Source organism: Mesocricetus auratus, unplaced genomic scaffold (genome assembly GCF_017639785.1).
Source record: "Mesocricetus auratus isolate SY011 unplaced genomic scaffold, BCM_Maur_2.0 Super-Scaffold_100040, whole genome shotgun sequence".
Lineage (NCBI taxonomy): Eukaryota > Metazoa > Chordata > Mammalia > Rodentia > Cricetidae > Mesocricetus > Mesocricetus auratus.
In genome coordinates this window covers 6,557,379-6,578,434 of record NW_024429217.1, presented here as the reverse complement: position 1 = coordinate 6,578,434, position 21,056 = coordinate 6,557,379, and the positions used below count along the sequence as shown (strand labels likewise).

The following is a 21,056-nucleotide window of genomic DNA, read 5'->3' as shown; positions in this document are numbered from 1 at the left end:
GTTTTAGAATTTAGTCTCACATAAATGCTCAGGCTATAGGCAAAATGCAGCAGTATTCTTGCCCAGAATATGACGTGAATGGTCCCAATCCAACTTCCTCCTAGATTCTCTGTTCCTGTCCGAAACCTCCTGAGCCAGGCTTTACTTCCCTGTCTGTGTCCTTTTCCTCCCTCTGACCCTCCACAGTCTGGCCCTTTGAGCTCTGCAGTTTAGGGCTTCTCCAGCACAGAGCTCCAAACTCTTCTGTATTCCTCCCACGCAGCTCCAAAATCCTGCATGCCACACAGCAATGATCCCACTTCTGATGCAAATATCTGTCTTACGTTTTATTTCCTGCCACTTTAGTAAATAAGTTGACAACAGCAACTGAAGGAGAAGGGTTTATTTGACCCACACTTGCAGTTTCTGGTTGCTCTTCACTATTGCTGAGAAGTCGAGGTGGCAGGAAGTCACAGCCGCAGTCAAGGAACAGAGAAATGAATGAACGAGTGCCTATACTTAACTCACCATCCAGTCCAGTGTCTCCCACCTAGGGAATGGTGCCACCCACAGTGGGAAGACCTTCCCAGCTCAATTAAAATAACCAAGACAGTCCTCCACATACATGCCCTAAGGCTAACCTGATCTAGATCATCCCTTACAGACATGCTGTGTGGCTTTGCAGGTGGTTCAAGATTGTGCCAGGCTAGCAAATAAGATTAACCACCAAGCTGGGCAGTGGTGGAGCACACCTTTAATCCTAGCACTTGGGAGGCAGAGGCAAGAGGATTTCTGTGAGTTCGAGGCCAGCCTGGTATACAGGGGAAGTTCTAGGACAGGCTTCAAAGTCTCGAAAAACAAAACAAAACAAAAACAAACCAACAAAAAGGACTACCACAAGAATCCATCTCAAGCAAAAAAGAAAAAAAAAAACCCAACAACAACAAATTGAAAACAGAAGCTCTCCCATACCCCAAAATAAAGCACCCTTAATCAAGCAGGAACCAAATGTAAACCTTCCCTTCACAAAATTTCTCCATACAGCTTAAATAGAGTGAGGTAGATGCTGGGCGATGAGTTTAAAATACTGAGGTAGCATATTTGGGTTTTCAGTGTGTTCAGTTTTCATTTTATTCTTCTTGAAGCAACGGGGAGCTTTGAGTCTCCAGGAATATCATGACTTTATATGGGCAATAAGGTATGGCAAAGGGAATCTTTTCACATATTAATGTGATGAATGTTGTCTTGAAGTTTGGAAATATTTTATAATGAATGACATCTGAAAGGAGATGTCATAGCCACTGCCGTGGACAAAGTTTGTTGACTGTTGGCGCCATGCCTTGCTCTTCCACAGAAAGCATGAATGTACACTGTGGAGTGGTCGAGCCGGGGCTGCTTTGGAAGTCAGGGTTCGAGGATTTTTGTTCTCCACTTACACTGTGTGTTTTGTGAGTGTTTTCAATAAACTCATTATCCCACATGTTCACAGGCTTCATTTTCTGGTGTCCTACTCCAGTTTGAAACACTAAAGCAATTATGGATCTATTTGGAGTTTTTTTTTAAAGCTAGAAAATCCCACATTTTAAAACGGAAGATTTAAGTATACACCCTTGAGTCAGTCCCTGCTGCCTTTCGTAATGCAGTGATTTGAGAAAGATACATTTAATGGCTTCATTGCATTTGAAGCTCTGTGTTCCACCTTTAAGAAACTGACAACTGCAGGAACCCTTACTACCTTAAATGTGCACGAAGGGATTTTTCGCAAGCCATTATTGCAGGGCCTATCTCGTTGGAATTCTGCAGGGAAAGAAGCCATGTGGCATTCTCTGCATTTGATGTAGGAGGAAACAAGGGGCAAGGGTTAGTAAGTTTTCCAGACAACAGACTCGGGACGAATATCCCACATGCAAGTCAAACCTGTCTTTAGAATGCTTCAAATAGCATTTGGGCGCTCCATAAACCGACAGTTCTATATTGATTTTTAAATATAGTACTGGAGAAAAAGCTCATTTCATCACACCATTTACCATTTGGTTGGCTCATTTTATTTATTTATTTATTTTTTGAGGCAGGGTCTTCTGGTATTTGCCACAACACCTGACATCATTTTCCCCTTTGACTTCTGTTTTCTCACTTAAAATTCAGCCTTAGGGCCAGGGGATGGCTCAGCAGGTAAAGATGCTTGCGGCTAATCCCGATGACCTGAGTTTGATCCCCAGGACTTACATGATGGAAGGAAATATCCAACTTCCTAATGTTGTTCTTTGACCTCCATACATGTGCTGTGGCAAATTTACATGCAGACACATGCAAACAGACAATAATAAAACACAATATTAAGAAGCAGTGTTTAAAATGGTGTTACAGATTATGCACATCGTTAAGGAATATTTTAAAAGTTTTACTTGTCACAGCTTGTCTATGTGACCGTGTGTGTGTGTGTGTGTGTGTGTGTGTGTGTGTGTGTGTGTGTGTGTGGTGTGTGTGTGTGTGTGTATCTCTGGGAACTGGAGTTTTACATGGTTGTCAGGCACTGTAGGGGAATTGAACCCAGGTCCTTAACTGCTGAGCTGCCTCTCCTGCCCTTGAAGTAGTTATTTTAACTGCTCGTGTGTTATCTGTTTATGAGGGTAATACTCTGTAAGTGGCTGAGAAGGCAAGTCCTGTCTATTTAGCACTGAAACTCATTACAAAGCAGCACGACGGCAAACCTCACTGAAATCCATTCCCCACACTGGGAGCTGTTCCCTTGAGCTTCGAACACGGGTGCTTTCGGTGATCTCTGTCATGCGCTATGTGAGACTGAAGTCTGAAGACTTACTCAGCAGACACCAGGACTGTGTCCGCTTGTGTAACTCCGCCTGGCTCTGGAGCTTCCTACACACAGGAAGCCGGGTTCTTTCTAATTACTTTGTTGCTGGAAGTAATAGAGACTTTTGAGACAAAGGTTGTCCCCCAGAATGTCAGGGTTTAATTAGACTGCCTGTAGGCAGCCTTCAGCCTGATTGGGGTCACCCTGACATCTCCAAGCTCATCAAAGAGATGGAGTGTTTAACCCTTTCTTGTTGGCTTTGTTTTAAGGCTGGGTTCGTCTGCTGTGTAGCCCAGGATAGTCTGGAACTTACTAATCTTAGCTTCCTGAGCGTGGTGATTATAGGGTGTGTGTGTGTGTGTGTGTGTGTGTGTGTGTGTGTGTGTGTGTGTCTGTATGAGGTCATGGAGGCCCTATTTGTGCTGTGTTCCTTTGGAGCTGGAGTTAACATGCAGGTTGTAGGCAGCCCAGCTGGGTGCTGTGATCCACACTTGGGTCTTCTGCAAGAGCATTGTGAACTGAAAAGCTTGGAGTTGTTCTGAGAAAGCTCCATCCTACAAACAAACACCACTTGTGGGGTGAAGTTTGCTTAAACACAGGTTAATTTCGGTTTTTCTTTTAAAAATTTTTTTCTCTTATACAATATACCCTGCTTGCAAATTCCCCTCCCCAACTCTCCTCTTCCCCAGATCCACCGTCCCTTCCCATTTCCCCCCAGAAAAGAGCAGGTTTCCCAGGGACATCAGCTCAGCACATGATCCCTTAAGACCAGGCACAAAGGCCCACAGCAAGGCTGGGTGAGACAACCCAATAGAAGAACAAGCATCCCAAGAGCAGGCAAAAGAGTCAGAGACATCCCCAGTCCTGCTGTCAGGAGCTCCCCCCAAACCAAGCCAACACTGTGGTGTGTATGCAACAGGCGTGGCGCAGACCCATGATGACTCCTACTATAAGACAATCTTGATTGCCTCTTCAGTCTCTGAGAGCTCCTGTGAGCCCTACTTAGTTGATTCTGTGAGCTGTGTTCTCCCAGTGTATTTAACCCCTCTGGCTCCTACAACCCCTCCTCCCTCTCAGAGCTCCTAGAGGAGTGACCTGATGGAAACTTCCAACCTGGGCTCTCTCTGCACCTAACACTTGCCTGTGGGTCTTTGCATCTGCTTCCATAAGCTGCCAGAGACAGCCTCTCTGATGATGGCTGGACTAGGAATCATTTCATTGATTTTACTTATTGCCAGTCTTGTTTGGGTCTAACTTCCAGTTTGGGTCATTGTTTTTGTGGTTGGATTGGTGTCCCAGTCCCATCACCAGAAGCCTTGCTTGGTTACAGAAGACGGCCAGTTTAGGCTCCGTATCCCCCATTATTGGGAGTACTTGCTAGGGTCACCCTCATAGAGTGCAGGGGGTTTCCATTGCACTAGGTTTCCACATGGCCCCCACCCCCCAAGTCAATGAAATGATTTCTAATGATGTCTTTATGGCGGGATTGAGTCTTCTTTGGGTGTGTACCCACGAATGGTATAACTGGGTCTTGAGGTAAATTGACAGTACTTAGCTTTCTGTAAAGAGACCTAAAGCATCCAGCGAGGTCCTCTTATGTATGGCCTTGTTAAGACGAGCTGTGTATGTTGGGCGGCAACAGCTAAGGACAGAGCAAGTCAGATACACTGGAGGTAAAGTGCCCAACACAGTTTGGAGTTGTGTTAAGCAGCCTCTTGTGATCAGCAGAGTGGAGCTATGGCTGTGATTAGTCAAATGCTGAAAGAAGTGAGTCTAGAAACTAACATTGTATATCCTTCATTTTCCCCTGGGAGTAGCTTTGTAAGGCCCTGTGGGCAGGACTACACCACAGCTAAAACAGCACAAGAAAAATAACATCCCCTCAAAAACTACTCTAAAAAATGTCTTCCAGCTATGCTCCTCAGAGGTAAAATTTCCCCCGAGAGTTGGCTTGTGGTTTCATCAGAGACCATGGCTGACCACCAAGCCTGATAACTCATGTTAAATTCTAGGGACACTCTTGAATGTTGTCCCCTGACCTCCATTGTCCCATGCTGTGTACACCAGGCTTGCTTAGAACTCACAGAGCTGTGCTTGCCTCTGCCTAGACTATTTGCATTAAAGGCGTGTGTCACCGTGTGAAGCAGAACCACGGTTTTGTGCAGACATTGGATCCGCCACTGAGCCAAGTCCTTAGGCCGTTCCACAACTCATTAACGTTATTAGTGAAGAGCTGCAAGATGTCTCAGTGGGCAAAGGTCCTCGCTGCCAAACCTAACGTTCTGTATCTGAGACCCACACAGTGCATGGCGTCAACCACCTTCCTTTGGCAATGGTCCTCTGACCTCCAATAGGGGCCATGACGAGTGAACTTGCATGCACGCATGTCTCCTCCCCTAAACATAGACATACACACAGTAGAAAACAAACTTAAAAATGTAAAAAGGGAACGGTAAAGCCCGTACTTACATTTAAATCACCACAGTGAAATACATGCTCATTAACTTAGCAAGAAAGATTTCTTTTTCTGATCATCTCCTCCACTAACTAAAGTCTTAAGTTAGTGTGTGTCCCCTTTGATCACGCAGTTGTAAGCAGTTCTAAAGGGAATTAACTCAAAGTTTAAGACTTTAAATTTAGAGACTGGGCTTGTAGCTCAGTAGTAGTGCACTTGACCATAACAAAGGATGGCCCGCCTAAAAATATGCTCTTCACAGCATGAGAAATATGACTTGAGGCTGTTATCCACAGCATGCCAGTTTGGTATGTGGCCCTCAATGAAAATGTCACTTTGGCCAAGGACAGATGACCAAAGTCCTCACTCATAACTAGGTCTATGCCGTTTTCCTATGCCGGGGTTTCTGTATGTAGCCCAGGCTGACCTTTAACTCACATCTCTGCCTGCCTCTTCCTCCTGAGGGCTAAGATCAAAGGCGTGCACCATCATGCTGGACAATTTTTATTTTTTAGAATGAGATCTATTTGTAACTTCGAGATACTGAAAGGAAACAGATACTGTTATACCTGAAAATTTCGAGAAGGACAAAAATCCATGAGTGTCTGATTAAAGCAAGCTGTATTTTAGAGATCTACCTGTGTGACTGTCTCACATTAAGTCAGGGTTTCAGAGAGTAGCCCCTACTGCCTTTTGAGGTTGCTTTTATGAAAGAGAAATAAAAGATTCAGCTCTAAGTGTGTTTACATGGGCAAGAAAATTGGCTGTTAAAGACTGTTAGAGAAATACAACAGAAAAGGAAGAGAAAATAATCAGGTAAATGGAGTCATATGTTGCAGGGAATGTCAGATCTAAGAATTAGATATGAGCTTCTTATTTTGCAAGGTAAATTGTTCTAGTTTTGGTCTCACAAAACCAACTCTTGATTTTTCTATAATTGATGTTGATGATATGTTTTAATCTCTCTTAACAATTTTGAGGTCTTATTCATTTTTGTTTTATGTGTATATATGTTTTTTCCAAATGTGTCTGTGTAGCACAGACTTGCAGTGCCTGTGAAGGTCAGAAGAAGGCTTTGGAGCCCTTGGAGCTGTAGGGTATGGGACCCAAACCCAGGACCTCTGTAAGAGCAAATGTGCTTAAGTGCTGACACATTTCTCCAGCCGCAGTTATTTTTTTCCTTTTATTTAAAACTGAGTGTTCACTCAACCAGATTTGATGGACCATTTTTACTTCTCTTAAACTTTTTATTACATTTATTTGTGTCTGTATATATCTGTGCCATTGTATGTGTATGTGTTTGTGTGTGTGTGTCTCCCTGTGTGTCCATGTGTCTGTATGTGTTGGGGGTGAGGGGCCACATTCATGTAGAAGTCAGTTCTCTCATTATGCTCCTGGTCAGGCTTGATGGCATCTGCCTTTACCCTGGAGCCGCCATTTCTTAGGGTTGCTCTCTCCCAAGGCAATGCTGAGATTTTAAGTAGGTAGATAAAACGTCTGTCTGGCTTCTGTCAAAAATCTCTCTCCTGTTCTCCCCCCTCTTTCTGTCTCCCCAGCCACACAAAAGATCTTTAAAAAAACTTCTAACCGTTGGCTGTCTTCTCAGACCTCATCCACTTGATTCTGTATCCGTGTCACTCAGTGTGTATTTGCTGAAGCTCTGGTTTTCCTTTGCTCCTCCCAGAACCATTTATATAGTGTGGTGAGTTTGTGTGAGCTCACTGCTTTCTTATCTCTAAGTGCTTTCCTAGGTCCAGAAAGGCCTCAGATTACCTTGCCTAAATAACTACTATGAACCCTAAGTTCCTTAACTGGTTGTCAAGATCCTGTGAAGGAAGGTTCTTCGTCCTTTGGGGGCTTATAGCCTGGGAAGACTATAGAGATCAGTACATGTACAAGACAAAAAAAAATCATCGAAGGCGCTTCAGTCGATGCTCAAAAGTGACAACAATAACAAAACAAGTGATTGTTGTGACACTCCATGTTAAACATCACATTGACATAGTGATGGGATTCTTGCTCCAGGAGTTCACATCTGGTTGAAGACAGCTGGACATTACCGCAGACAAAGGAGAGAAACTCTGTGAATGCGAGCTGTGATTACAGTCTTCCGGCTAGAACTTCATGCATGAAATAGAGAGTCTGTCCTGTCTAAAAGATCTCAGCTCTGTTCTGTCTTTCTTTCCCCTCTGGCTGTCCCACTCTTTCTGCCTCCTCTTCTGCCGGGTTCCCTGAGCCCTGAGGGGAGGGATATGACAGAGACATCCCAGTTAAGACAGTGTTCCAAGGTCTTTCACTCTCTACACACTGCAGGGTTGTGGCTCTCTGTATTTGTTCCATCTGCTGCTGGAGGAAGCTTCTCTGGTGATGGCTGAGCAAGGCATAGATCTGTGAGTTTAGCAGAATGTCATTAGGAGTCATGTTATGGCTGCATTCCTTTAGCAGAACTGTAGTATTTGGTTTTCCTGTAGGCCCATGACCTGTCTAGTCTCAGGTTCTTGGCCACCCAAGCAGTGTTGGGTGTTAAGTTCCATCTCATGGGGGAGGGGAGAATCTATTTTCAATGAAAGGGGGATGGGGCAAAGGAATCTGGAATACAAAGTGAGCCACTGTCTGAAATAAAAAATAACACAACTGCAGAGGAACGATGATACACCTCAATTCATTAGCCTAGAAGACAATAGCTTAGCCATGGGATTTTGCAGGGAAACTGAAGTAGGAAAATCAGGCTGCAGCCACACACATCTTTGGTGTATGATCGCAGGAAGGGTTGGGTGGAAAAAGGAAGTAAGTTGTAAGAGTTAGCAACAGTCTGGTTAGTGAATGAGTAAAGATGACGCCCAATCCCTTCTGTGGAAGACTTGATCTAGAGTAGATGGATGTACTAGGCTTTCCAGAGAAAAGTGGCTGCAAGTGTGGGGGACTGGGAATGCACTTGAAGCCAGACAGCTTGTCAAGTGTGCAGGAAGTCCTGGGTTCCAGGACTCAAACCTGATATGGTGCTGCATACCTACAGTTCCAGCACTCACGAGTTCAAGGTCCTCCTTGACTACACCTTAAGTTTGAGTCTAGCATGGGCTGCATAAGATTCGGTCCCCAACAAAGAGAAGCAGAATGGTTATGAAAGCAAGAAGAGAACCAGGGAACTGCATCTCCCACAGACCTTCACTCCTTCAAGTGTTTTCCCAAGGGGTAGGAGGGGGATGATTTATTTTGTCTTTTGAGCTATCCATTTTTAACTTGGGTTTTAGTAATAGTGAAATCTTTTGGATTTTTCATTTTTAATTTTTATGGAATTTGTGTTTCCATAGACATTGTGGATAAAATCTGGGCAAGTGCTGGGTTTTTGTTGTTGTTATTTTTAGACAGGAATCTTCTGGAATAGCTTCCCAAACACATATCATTCATGGGATTGCAGACTGTTTGGTCTTCCTGAGCAGTCAGACCCACTGTTTATTTTTACTGCAGCCCTCCTGAAGATAGTAATTGAATACCAGATTAAATGTGTTATGCTTACAATGAAAATATTTCATATTCTGTGTTTGCTGTCATAATAAATAGGGATTTAATAGTTAATGCTTGTTGTGAGTCAGTATTAGTTCTGAACCAGATACTGTGCTTAGGCAATTTTATATAATATTCACATAAGTCTTGCATGGAGTTAGTGTCTTCCTTTTTTACAAAAGAAAACCAGGGGTTCAGTTAAGCTAAGTCCCTGCTCACAGACACACACCAGTCAGTCTCCAGAGTGGCATTCATGTTTGCTTGTCTCAATCTAGGACACAAGAAAACCATTCTTTGTAACTCAGGGGCTCCTTTCCTGCCCTGTAACCTTTGCAGAATACCACTTCCCGTTCATGCTGGAAGCAGATGTTTTGGCTTGTGTCGCCTTTGAGAAGAATGAATGTATCCTATGTCACATGGATGCAGAGAAGAAGATCCACATGATGAGTGCTCTCCTCATGATGAGTGAGGTCATTCAGACCTGGTTGTTGGGTTTCCCTTCTTTGGAGTACCAACAGTCCTGCTGCCCACCCCAACACACAGCAGATCTGTTTGGAGGCCTTGAGTAGCCTGCACTTCCTGGTATCTGCAGGGCACTGTGAGCAGTCCAGTGCAACATGGCCTCTGCAGATCGTCTCTGTGTCTCCCACAGGCTTGCCCGCTGCTGTGTAGCAGCATTCTCACAGTTTACTGGGAGAGACCATTCCTCCACTCAACGTTACGTCAGCTCAGGCCACGTTTATTGAGTGACTAATACTCTTTGAGTTTGGTTCTGGGGGGTCTCATGAGGAAGATTTCTTTAAATCATCCAACAACCATTATTTTCTGACATGTATATAAAATAGAGAGTTGCAACATAAGCGTGTAGAGACTTTGTTCAAGTGAAAGCCATGGAAACCACAAATCCCATTGTGTTTTCCTTGGTTTGGGCCACACCCGGCATGCCTTTCCTATGACTTTCCTTCATAGAACAAGCTGACATGTGCGACTCCAAAGAGGACACTGGAGGCATCTGAGAGGGTTAAAGAGGAGGCTTGTCTGCTGGACGTCTGACGTGGCCTGTTCTGTAATGTGCACTGTGGCTTTTGTGAGGTGAAGGCTCCTGTCTCACTACCATTGTACAGCAATTTATGTACAATGGATTCTTTCCATTAGGAAAGACCCTCTCTTACTCCTCTGTCCCTCCCTCCCCCCCATGTTTCTCTCTCTCTCCTTTTCCTTCTTTCCCCGTGTGTGTCATCACTGGTGAACTAAGGTGATGAAGAAAAAGAAGCATAGAATATGTAGGCATCCCAAGGAGCTCTGTCCGTCAGAGTCAGCCCCAAGTCACACACTTCCTCCAACAAGGCTCCACTACCTAGTTTCCGTAATCTCCACGAGCAGCACCACCAATGGGGGCAGGTTCAAATACAGGAGGCTGTGAGGGGCATTTCTCATTGGAAGCACCATAGTGGCAAGTGAGGAATTGCAAGAACATAGAAGGAGGGGAGGACATAGATAGGTCCCTGTGAGTTCTAGGTATTTACCCAACTTCCATAAGTTTGTCCTTTCAACAATTAAACCCTTACTAATGACAAGATATTGTGACAGGTACTGGAGAAGATGAATCTCAAAGAAGGGGCCATATTGACCCCAGAGTGTGGACTAAGTCTATGTTCACTTTTTTTAAAAAGAAACTATTTATTCATTTTTTACTATGTATGCATTAGTGTTTTGCCTGAATGTATATCTGTGTAGAAGTGTCAGATTCCCCTGTAACTGGAGTTACAGACAGTTGTAAGCTGCCATGTGGGTGCTGGGAATTGAACTGTGGGGTCCTCAGGAAGTGCAGCCTGTGCTCGCAACTGTTGAAACATCTTTCCAGCCCTGAGTATATATTCTAGGTGGGAGAGATAACACAGCTACAAGGCAGAAAGTGGTTTATTTTAGATGGCGAATTATTTCTACTGCCTGCGCATGTTGATAGGTATGACTAGGTTTGTCCATAGAAGCTGCCCGTTAGAAGTTTTAGGACATGGCACCTGGCTGCATAGCTCAAGTTCCTGTTTTTCCTGTCACTGGTAAGAGTTCTCCCGAGCAGGATGGGCTGTACCTCTGAAAGCCACCACTATTCACAGACTGCAGTCCCTGTTGTGGATACTCTGAATTCGGGCATGCTTCCCTGGCTTGAGATTCTGGTTGAGTTCAGATGTCAGCCTGTGCGACCTTGAGGAACAGCCTCATCCTTCCATTCCTCCTCTCATTATGTATTTACTCATTTATTGAAGACGAGTTACATATGCACCACAGCACATGTCTCGGGACTCAGAGCAGTGTTCAGATTTCGGCTGTCTCCTCCTACATGTGGGCTTCTTTACCCGCTGAGTCACATTGGTGGTCTATGTCCACCCTTTCTGTAACTCAGGCTTTTCCGTAGGTAAAATGAAAACGCTGCTTTCTAATTCTTATGGCTGTTGCGAGGATTTCAGGTGGATCTGGAGTGGATGCCTGGAAAAGTACCAGCTGCTGAGTGTCATCTGCGGAGTCCATGGTGTTAGCCTGTTGGGGGACCTTACTCACCAGCTCTCATGCCGCTGATTTCCTTCACACCTTTATTGGACCGTGTTCTCTTTAGGAAAGCATCGGCATAGCCTCCCTATCTCAGCGCAAGTTCTAATTGGTCTTCATAATAAAAACCTGGAGTCAAATTATCGGGATATATACTGAAAGACCAGATTACTAAAGGAGTCAGCCACAAAAAGACCTCTTACCTCAACTCAATCCTTAGACCCAAGGGGAGATCCTGTCCCTGCAAATCCTCAGACTGAAGGCAATGAGCTCCTGCCCCCACCCAACCATATCACTCTGTCTCCACCTCCCTAGTGCCAGGACTAAAGGTGTGTGCCACCACTGTCTGGCCTCTATGGCTAGCTCGTGTGGTTAGCTCCACACTCTGATCTTCAGGCAAGCTTTATGTGTTAGATCACAAAGTGTCACTGCACCCTGTTCTGACTGCTGCTGTTTGTGTCCTGAGAAGAGTCTAATGTGTCTCAGACTGGACTGACATCTGCTCTTGGACCCCTGATCTTCCTGCCTCCACCTCCCAAAGGCTAGGATTACAGGTCTGAGCCACCAGGCCTTGCTTTGTTTCTGCCTCTGTGTTCCCATTGCTACATACTGTCTGCCCTCTTCACAGTACAGTGAAATTCATCATATAGGTCTGGGAAGGTGGCCCCTTGGAGTTCTGTTTAAACCTAATCCCGGAGAAGCTGCCTTTAGGGATCGTGGTTTCTAACTGTGGACTGACAGGTTATATGTGCTCCCATAGAAACAGCTTCCCTCTACAGTTAACAGCATCATGGTCAATCCGATGATGCGTATAAAATACAGTAGCCCTCACCGCCTAAGTCTTTGTGAAAGAGAAGCTATAATTAAACATTTGCCTGATGCTTTGTACTCCTCTTATGAGATGAGGTTTCGCCGTGTCATTAGTGTTATCACTTCATGGGTGGTACGGGTTATTACCGCTGACTAAAGCCTACTGTCATGTCTTCCAAGATGCGTGAGTACGTGGGAAGACAACCCACACTTAACTCTCAGGTGGGCAGCTGGGAAGGAGGCAGTGTGTGTGGCTCTCCAAGCACGTTGACTGTTGGGGACATTGCTAGTAAATGAGTGGGTCTCTGCTCTCTTACCGTGAGTGGACCTACTCTGGCTGCAGCAGGAGTGGATTTTCTTAGTTGTCTTCAGACCCCTGTGTCTAGGCTGGATTCTCTGCATGGCGTGCCTCATACTCCTTTTTAGATTACGCATTTCTTTCTTTAGTTTTATGTGTCTGAGCTCCTCGATGCATGAATGTGCACCATGTACATGTCCACTGCACACAGAGACTGGAAGAAGATGTCCCTTGGGACTGGAGTTGCAGAGGGTTGGAGTCCACCCTGTGGGTGTCGGGAGCTGAAGCTGAAGCTTCTGCAGGAGCAACACGGCTCTTGACCACTGAGCCATCTTTTCAGCCCATGGCTCATACTCTCAATCTTCCTTCTTGTATTTAAGAGAAAAGTGTGATTTTTTGTTGTTTGTAATAACTGAAAATTAGCAACACTTAAAAGTTACCTTTTTTTTTTTGAGATACGATATCATGTAGCACATGCTTGCCTTAATTGTCTGTGTAGCCAAGGATACCCATGAGCTTTCCATCGTCCTGAGTCCACACCCTGAAAGCAGAAGTCAAAGGTGTGCACCATCACCCCCGGCTTATAGATTGCTGCGGATGGAAAGCAGGCTTTGTGGATACTGCACAAACATCCTACAGCTGCAGCCATAGCTCTAGTCTGTAACTAGGTTTTAAAACAAGATTATTTGATTGTGGGAGTCATCTTTATTTAAAAGAGGTTTGGAACTTGTACTTTCATTTAGGGACTTATCTAGAAAACTATAGAGGTGTGTGTGTCTCTTTGAATTTTTTTTTAACCTCTCCTGGAACTAGCTTTGTACATCAGGCTGGCCTTGAACTCATGGAGATCGACTGCCTCTGCCTCCTGAGAGCTGGGATTAAAGGCGTGCACCAGCATATTTCTGTTTTTAGTGCTGGGATTACACGCAGGGCCTTAAGCATGCTAAATCTGGTCTTTCTCACTGAAGTCCACCTACGCCACCAACTTGTGTTATTTTCATACCGTTGAAGGACAGTGGATTTTCTAGTTCAGGGTTGTACACCAAGAAGGAGAGATAACCAAGGTTATTGGTTTAGGGGTGTATCCCCTAATTTGTATGCTGCACTACTGTCAGCAAATGTAAGCCCTTTGCCTTGATGACATTTCACATGGGCCCCTTACCGTGACCTTGGCAGCTGCAAGGCAAGACTAAATGGAAGGGAGACCAAGGACACAAAACACACTGGCTACTGAAAGCATCCCATTCTAAACTTTCCTCTTTAGTCTTAGAATTGTCCTGTAACCTGCTCGAGGTCTGGAGTCTCATGTGATCTTGCCTGCTGTACTCCCAACAGCACTGTGAAGTCTCACTCATTAGGGATCAGGGCAGGAACTGGGTTAATGTGTTGAAATAGAAACCTGTCTTACACAGAAACACACAGTGATGCCTGTTACAGCTAGATGCCTGTTGCTTTTTAACACATCAAAGGGGAAAGTTGAAACCACTAGGAAAGTCCAATTCCTTGAGCACTCTCCAAGGACTGAGGTCTGCCATGCTGCTCTGATGACTGAACATCTCCCTTCTCTTTTTCTGAGATGCTTATGGGGACACACCCCGTACGTTCTGTGTGCTCTCCAGGTGCCAGGAGACTTCTTTTGGGTGCATTGTCTGCTTACTGTCTAGACCTGACAGGTGAACTGTGGCGCAGCAGATGAGGAAATGGAGGTCCAGTTGCTGCCACTGAAATTTCACTGTGGAGATTCCTTCATTCCCTGGCTCATGTGATGCTTGTCAACTGGATCCAGAGGACACACACAGTGCATGTCATAGAAGTCAAGCTTAGTTTATTGCAGATTGAGGTATGCTCACAGTGGCAGGGACAGTCACCAAGAGGGCCATTGGGATAAGAGTGGCCAGTGGTCAGAGGGACCACTGTGCTGACCTGCATGTGGGTTTTATATTACCTCTTAAAGATTCTGGAACAACTTTTCTGGGGGGCACACACCTAACCAGGTGATTGGCAGGCACATTTGGATTAGCTTTTACAGGAAGGCTCAGTGGGGTTTTTATTCTTTACCCCAAAGCCTCCAGTTAGGAAAAGTGACCTTTGGCCATTTGAATGTCATGTCTCCACTGATGGTGAGAACTGTGACTGAGGTCCTTCTTCTGAGCAGTAGTCGGTGCTCACAATTTCACCTCTTGATTTTAAAACGGCTGATTATGGGGCAGGGGGGCATTCATGAAGACCCCAAGCCTGTTTATGTCTGACTGCCTAATACAGAGGTCACAGAACTTACCCACATGCACCATGTTGCTGCAAACAGCAGGATTTGTGCCCAGCCAATCCTCTTGGAGAGCCTATGTCCAATACTTGCCCTTGTTTTCAGTGTCACAAGTAGGCACGTTCTTGTTTGAGGATATACTATATCCTGGGTACTCACAGCACTCTCTGGAAGGATCTCACAACTTATATTTTTCAGTCCTGGAATCCATAGAGCTGAGAAGGAGTTTATGGAGAAACGGAAGATTGTCCCGTGAGTTCCTTGGATGTTGTGTCCAAGCTGCTCATTTGGGATGGTGTGAGTCTCAGAATGCCTCCTGTTGGTGGGAGGGAAGAGGAAGGAAGAACATTCATTGGAGAGTCTCCGGTCTCTTGACTTTCCAGCCGTCTTTATAGTCTGTGTGGGACAGTAAAGCAAGGGTAAATGAAATTCCTCCCTCCAGTCTTTGCAAGAGCTAACTCCTAGGAGTCAGCACACCCCCTGTCTCTTGTAATAGTATTCGATGTGGCTGTTACTGATTCCTGTTTAACCAGAGCTTGGCACCTTGTTAAATGCATGTTGTTGCATGGTATCTTCTTTGAAAGAACAGTCAACTTTGCTCCCTGGGTAACGGATTCCACTTTCTCTCGTGTCTAATAGACTCCAGGTACAAACCTCCTTTAGTCTTCCCTCCTGTTGTACAGACCAGAAAACTGAGCCGGAGGAAGCATTAGCACTATGCAAGCAAACGGAAGTCTAGTTCCATAAAGCTCTCGTTTTTCTCACTAAGAGTTCACAAAGGAGCTCTCTTCATCTTTCTTCTTTAATTCAAAATACCCAGGAGTGGGCCTTGTAGGGGAACCTGGAGTTTTCCACTTCCATAAGAGGAGGTGTCACTCTGCTAGGATCACCCCCTACGGCAGCAGCTCCCCATCTATGAGCTGTGATGCCTTTGGGGTTAGACAACCCTTTTAGGGGGGGTTGCATATCAGATCTCATGCATATCAGATATTTACATTATGATTCATAACAGTAGCAAAAATACAGTTATGCAGTAGCAGTGAAAATAACTGTATGGTTGGAGGGGTTTCACCACAACATGAGGGACTGTATTAAAGGGTCACTGCTTTAGGAAGGTTGAGAATCACTGCCCTAGAGCATGACTTACTTTCTAAATAAAAACCAAACAAACAAAACCCCTCCCTCATATACTTAAAACAGGACCTCAACAGAATCTCCACAGTTCCGAAGCTTGGGGCCATGATCTGCAGAGATGCCTTTGGGGAATGTGTCTGTACTCCACCCTTGGTGATGGAGACCTACCCAGCCTCCAGTGTCTTTGCTGATGGCTCCAGAGACTTCAGCTTTCAGGAGTGTTTAATTAAGTCCTGAGCTGTGTAGCCACAATTTACCTGTGAACCAATAAGGACTGCAGGGTTTGGGGGCTGAGCACAGCAGGAGTCAAGATTGTTGCAGTTGGGAGAGGGATGGAGTTTAAGTCTGACTTCTCGTCTGTTCTGAGCAGGTTTGGGAGGAGGTGATAGGGAAAAACATGGCTGTGATGTGCGTGGTGGGACGTTTGTGCTGAGGACATCAAAGGTCGGTGGGGCAGGGGTAGGGATGGGGTTTGCTGAAGAAGCTGACCAGGTGCTGAGGTTGGGCATTCTCGTCTCTTAGAAGGATCCTTGCTAACAGTAGACTGTCCAGACCCAGCAAGGAAGGGAACTAAGCAGAGGACTCCAGTAGGAGTTTAATGTAGGAAATACCTTAGTTCCGTAGATTGTTCAAATAGAAGGGTTTATAACTCACACAAGAATACTATTAAACAGAATGCATGGGTCAGTTAATTTGAGAGAAACTATTTTCTTACTATAAACATTGGAAGAGTCAGTTGTAAAGGTCAGTCTGGTTCTCAGGGCTGAGATTATCACAGTTTCCCTGATGTACTGTGAAGTTTATTATTTTTTCTTTCATTTGATGCATTTGAATGGAGTTTAAGGAACTGCTGCTGCTATAAATCCTTTGCAGATATTAATTCATTTGATTCTGAGTCATTGTATTCCATTTTTACATATAACAGTAGGAAACCAAGGCCCAAAGGAATTCAGCAAGTAACTCAAGCGACGTAGCAAGCAAGTCCGGGGACATGGCTTCCAAGGCAGCCAGGCTCAGGACTACAGATCATTCTGTTGGGCTGCATCTAAGGCTTCTGCCTCCTAAAGATTTGCATATTTTGTAGCAGGGGCATGGAACGTCCTTGATTTTCCACCCTGAAGTAAGGAAGAATTCCTTTTCTGGCTTTAGACTCCGATGCTTGTTTGAATTGAAGTCTGGGTGGGTGTGAGTTTACACGGGTCTCCAGTAAATTGCAATGTTATTTGTAAACAGCCTCTGGGGTCATCTTTCATCTTCTGTATCTAAGCCAGAGGTGCACTGGAGAAAGCACAGTCACATCTTTCTCACAGTGTGCAGGGAGCTCTTTCTATCCACCATTCATTCTCCCCACCCCACATTCCTTCTGTTTTCAAATAAATGTCCCATTTATGATGTGTGAGTGGCCATTCCCTGATAATGACTTCCAGATCATCTACTTCTGGCCTCACGCTTTCCTTGGAGGGTCACAGCCCATAAGCAGGGCAGTTCCAGACTCTAAAACATGTAGTTATTAAATTTGGCTTCAGTTTGCCAAGCTCGTGTTATAAAACTGTGTCGTTACTGGAATTCTCTGTGGCCCTTCTCCTCATGGTGGTTCTCTTCACTGCAGATCTGTCCATGGCTGTACAGAAGTTTTCCCAGTCTCTGCAAGACTTCCAGTTTGAATGTATCGGAGATGCGGAAACTGATGACGAAATCAGTATTGGTGAGTACCATAGTCTCCAAGGTTGACTGCAGGTAGTGATCTCATTGAAATCACACAGACATCACACATACCTAAACAAAAACATATAAAATAGCCTCTGGCTTTAATAAAACTCAAGGCGTGATTTGGGGTTTCTGTGAAATAGTATTACAAAATGTAATGGGAGGATTACTTAATCATCCCGGCTCAGATCAGCTGTTTGATGAAATAGAGATAACAGTCTTTTGTCACTGCCTTCAAACGCAGATTGGGCATGCACTCGGTATACCCAGCATAGGATGTAAGAGCTAGCATTCTTTTTTCTCGAGTAAATACTTAATTCTTCACTAATGCTAGGATCTGCTCAGAAAGGAAATAACCACATTTAATCATGATGTATTGAGCTGGTGTTCTACAAGATTATGGCCCAAGACATTTCAGGCAGAAAGTTTATCTTTTTTGCAGAATGTTTGAGACTAGATCTCATGTATCCCAGATTTCCCTCAACTACGAGGTAGCCAAGGTGACTTAACTCCGGATCCTTCTGCAGTTGAGTAATCCCAGCTAATGTGTGTGCCTGGTTTACATGGTACTGGAATGAAACCCAGGGCTTTCCTGCGTGCTAGGCAAGGCAAGGCTTACTTAGGGAGCTATACCTTTAGAAGTGTGAAGTTCTCTGAGAGGGAAGCATGAGTGTGACTGGTGTTTGGATTTGTGTCCGTCTGCGTTGGAAAGCGGCTCACTTGTGCCTGTTGGGGAGCTGGAGAGAAGTGGGGAGAGCCCTGCTTGCTGCATGGACATCAGGCAGCACATTCCCTCCCTCTTTCACCCTTGTGGTGAGCGGGAAAGATCAGCTTGAGTGGTCAGGTGCCATCTTCATCTGGAACTGCAGTGTCAGATTGTTTGTCACACTGTTTAACACTGGGGACTTCAAGCCCAGGTCTTCCATATGCCTGGTGTATGCTGTTCTGTCACTTCTTCACATTGGTGTTGTAAATGCATATGGCTCCCAACACAGCCAGATAAAACCTAGATTACATTGCTAGAATCGTAAGACATCAGTATCATTATTTAGAAAAATTATATTCAAGTAATACATGTTATTTTTTTTAACCTGTTATAAAATGAATTTCCGTGCAGGTGACAGCCAGGCCCCTTTCTTTAAGTCTGGGTGTTTGATGTGGGCTTACCTCATGACGGTCAGTCTTTTGGAAATATGACTTAAGAAGCTTTCATTTCTCTATGGGTTTCTAATAGGACGGAGCATATAATTGGTATTTTTTCTTTGCAGGGGACTATGCAAATATTTCTGAGTTTTTACAGGCCTAATTTTTAATGGTTTGGTCAGGTTCCATCAGGTTCATACATGTGAATTTATGGAGCTTCATAAGGCAGTGCCTGGAGTGCATCCAGGTTGCTAAGGATTGATTGCTCACCAGTGGCTGCTAAGAATGCAGGCAGCAGCTGTCCGTAAAGTCTTTACCTTTCCAATGAGCGTTTGATGTGAAGTTTCTCTTGAAGTCACACTTGAAGAATGTGGGAGCTGCCGAGCAGGGTTTTAGTCAGGATGCTCTGCAGCCTTCCAAGCAAGCACTGGGTAATTTCCCAGGGTTGCGGTGAACTTGATCTCTCATGTGTTTGACTCTTTCCAGTTTGATTTAATGGACACTGTTGTTTCTGCTTGCTTGTAGATTGGATTTGAAAGATATGCATTGACCAGTAGGTGAAGGCTTACTCTAAGCCACCAATAATGAACTACATTCTAATGTTTAAGGGCTTTGTGGAATGAGATGATAGGTTAGAGATGAGGTGATGGGTAATTAAAGGGTAAATGTTGCTTGCTAATTTTACATCAAGACATACAACAGGGTTCTCTAGAGTCACAGGACTATATGCAAACACAAGACTACATATACATCTATGTATCAATCACAACACTGAATAAAATATAAGGGAATTTATTGGGATGACTTACAGTCTGCAGTCCGGCAATAACTAGGTCTGAATGGAAAGTCCAAGGATCTAGAGTTGCTCAGTCCCATGAGGCTGGGTGTCTCTGGAAGCCTGAAGAAGTTGGCTCCAATACCAGTGAGGGAGGGAACGGATGTGCTGACAAGGTGAGGGCAAGCAGGTGGGGAGCAAACAAAACCTTCCTTCTTCCATGTCCTTATGTAGGCTTCCAGCAGAAGGTGTGGCCCAGATTAGAAGTGGGTCTTCACACCTCAAAATCCGTTTTAAAGACATGTGTAATCCTGCCTCAAGATCCAGATCAAAGTCTGTGTCCTCCAGCCTCGAGATCTGGATCACCTGAGTGCCTCCCCCACTCCTGGACTGTAGTTCTTCCCAGATATAGCCAAGCTGACAACCAAGAGCAGCCAACACAAGAGACGTAAGGACCAGGTACTGGCCATTTTATGCATCGTTGTATGCTTATGCTGCTGCAGATGGAGCCTAGGGTTTTTCCTATGCGAGCCAAGTAGTCTACCATTGAGCAACATCCCCAGTCCCAAGAAAAATGATTTCTCATAAGCAGAAATTATTTCTAAAGCCTCAACGTAAAAATATAGTGACTTCGTCTACATTAGTCACCAGACGTTTATGTCTTGTAACTCGGCCTCCAAATGCAGTGCAAGGACTTTAAAATAGATTCTGGGGGTGATGGAAGACTTTAACCAGTCTCTCCTGACATGAGGTACAGGGAACTCAGAGATTCCTACCCCAGACTGAAGAGTGAGGCTGCTTGGATGGACAGCGGGGTGACCCTGCACACCCTCCAGAGCTCCAGTTCTGCAGGGGAAGGTGCAGCACTGCCTGTACTAACCCTAACTTGTTGACGCCCCAGTGAGTTCCTTCTGTATTTCTTCAATTCAATGAAAGAGGGATAAAACGGAGGCAGCTGTGTGTGGTGAAACATGACTTTAATTCCAGCACTCAGGAAGGAAGACAGAGGCTAATGAATCTCTGAACTTGAGGTCAGTCTTGTCTACATAGTGAGTTCCAGGACTATCAGGGCTGCATAGTGAGGCCCTGTCTCAAAATAAAATAAAACAAAATGAAAAAAAGAAGAGAGAAACACACACACACACACACACACACACAGAGAGAGAGAGAGAGAGAGAGAAAGAGAGAGAGATTAAGAGAGAGATTAAGAGAGAGGGGGGTGGAATTAGTCCCAGTATTGACTAATGGCTAAGACAGCCTCAGCCAAAATAGCCTTGAGATTTACCGACCTGACCATAAAGCCTGATGATTTAGGAGCAACACCAGAAAGGCAGGCTCTCTCCAAGGCAGGCAGCATGAGTTAGGGGTGAAGTGTGAAGCCACTGGAGGACTTCCTGTGTGTGAAGATGGCGGTGAGATCAGGACACAGGATTCTGGGTGAGAGGCGATTCTCATGTAGGTGAGATATGCCATACCCTTATGCCTATAGAGGAAGCCAAAGCTACAGACCTTAGGAAGGAGAGGGTTGTGGCATCACCTCGGCCGTTTAACTACTTAATTTGTGGGAGCTGCTCTGGGGAGTCTGCTCAGTGAAGATGCCGATGTCCAGTAAATCCTCCCTGCTCTTCA

General features: G+C 44.9%; 1 protein-coding gene across 2 annotated transcripts in view; it reads left to right on the top strand.

Annotated features, from left to right (window-relative positions):
- Arhgap42 (Rho GTPase activating protein 42) overlaps window positions 1–21,056 on the top strand; it is a 226,544-nt gene that overhangs the window by 46,416 nt on the left and 159,072 nt on the right. For both annotated transcript variants that reach the window (XM_005077326.4, XM_021231343.2), the window contains exon 2: window positions 17,412–17,507. In XM_005077326.4, the coding sequence (XP_005077383.1) occupies window positions 17,412–17,507 (96 nt within the window). The remainder of the gene's footprint in view (window positions 1–17,411; window positions 17,508–21,056) is intronic.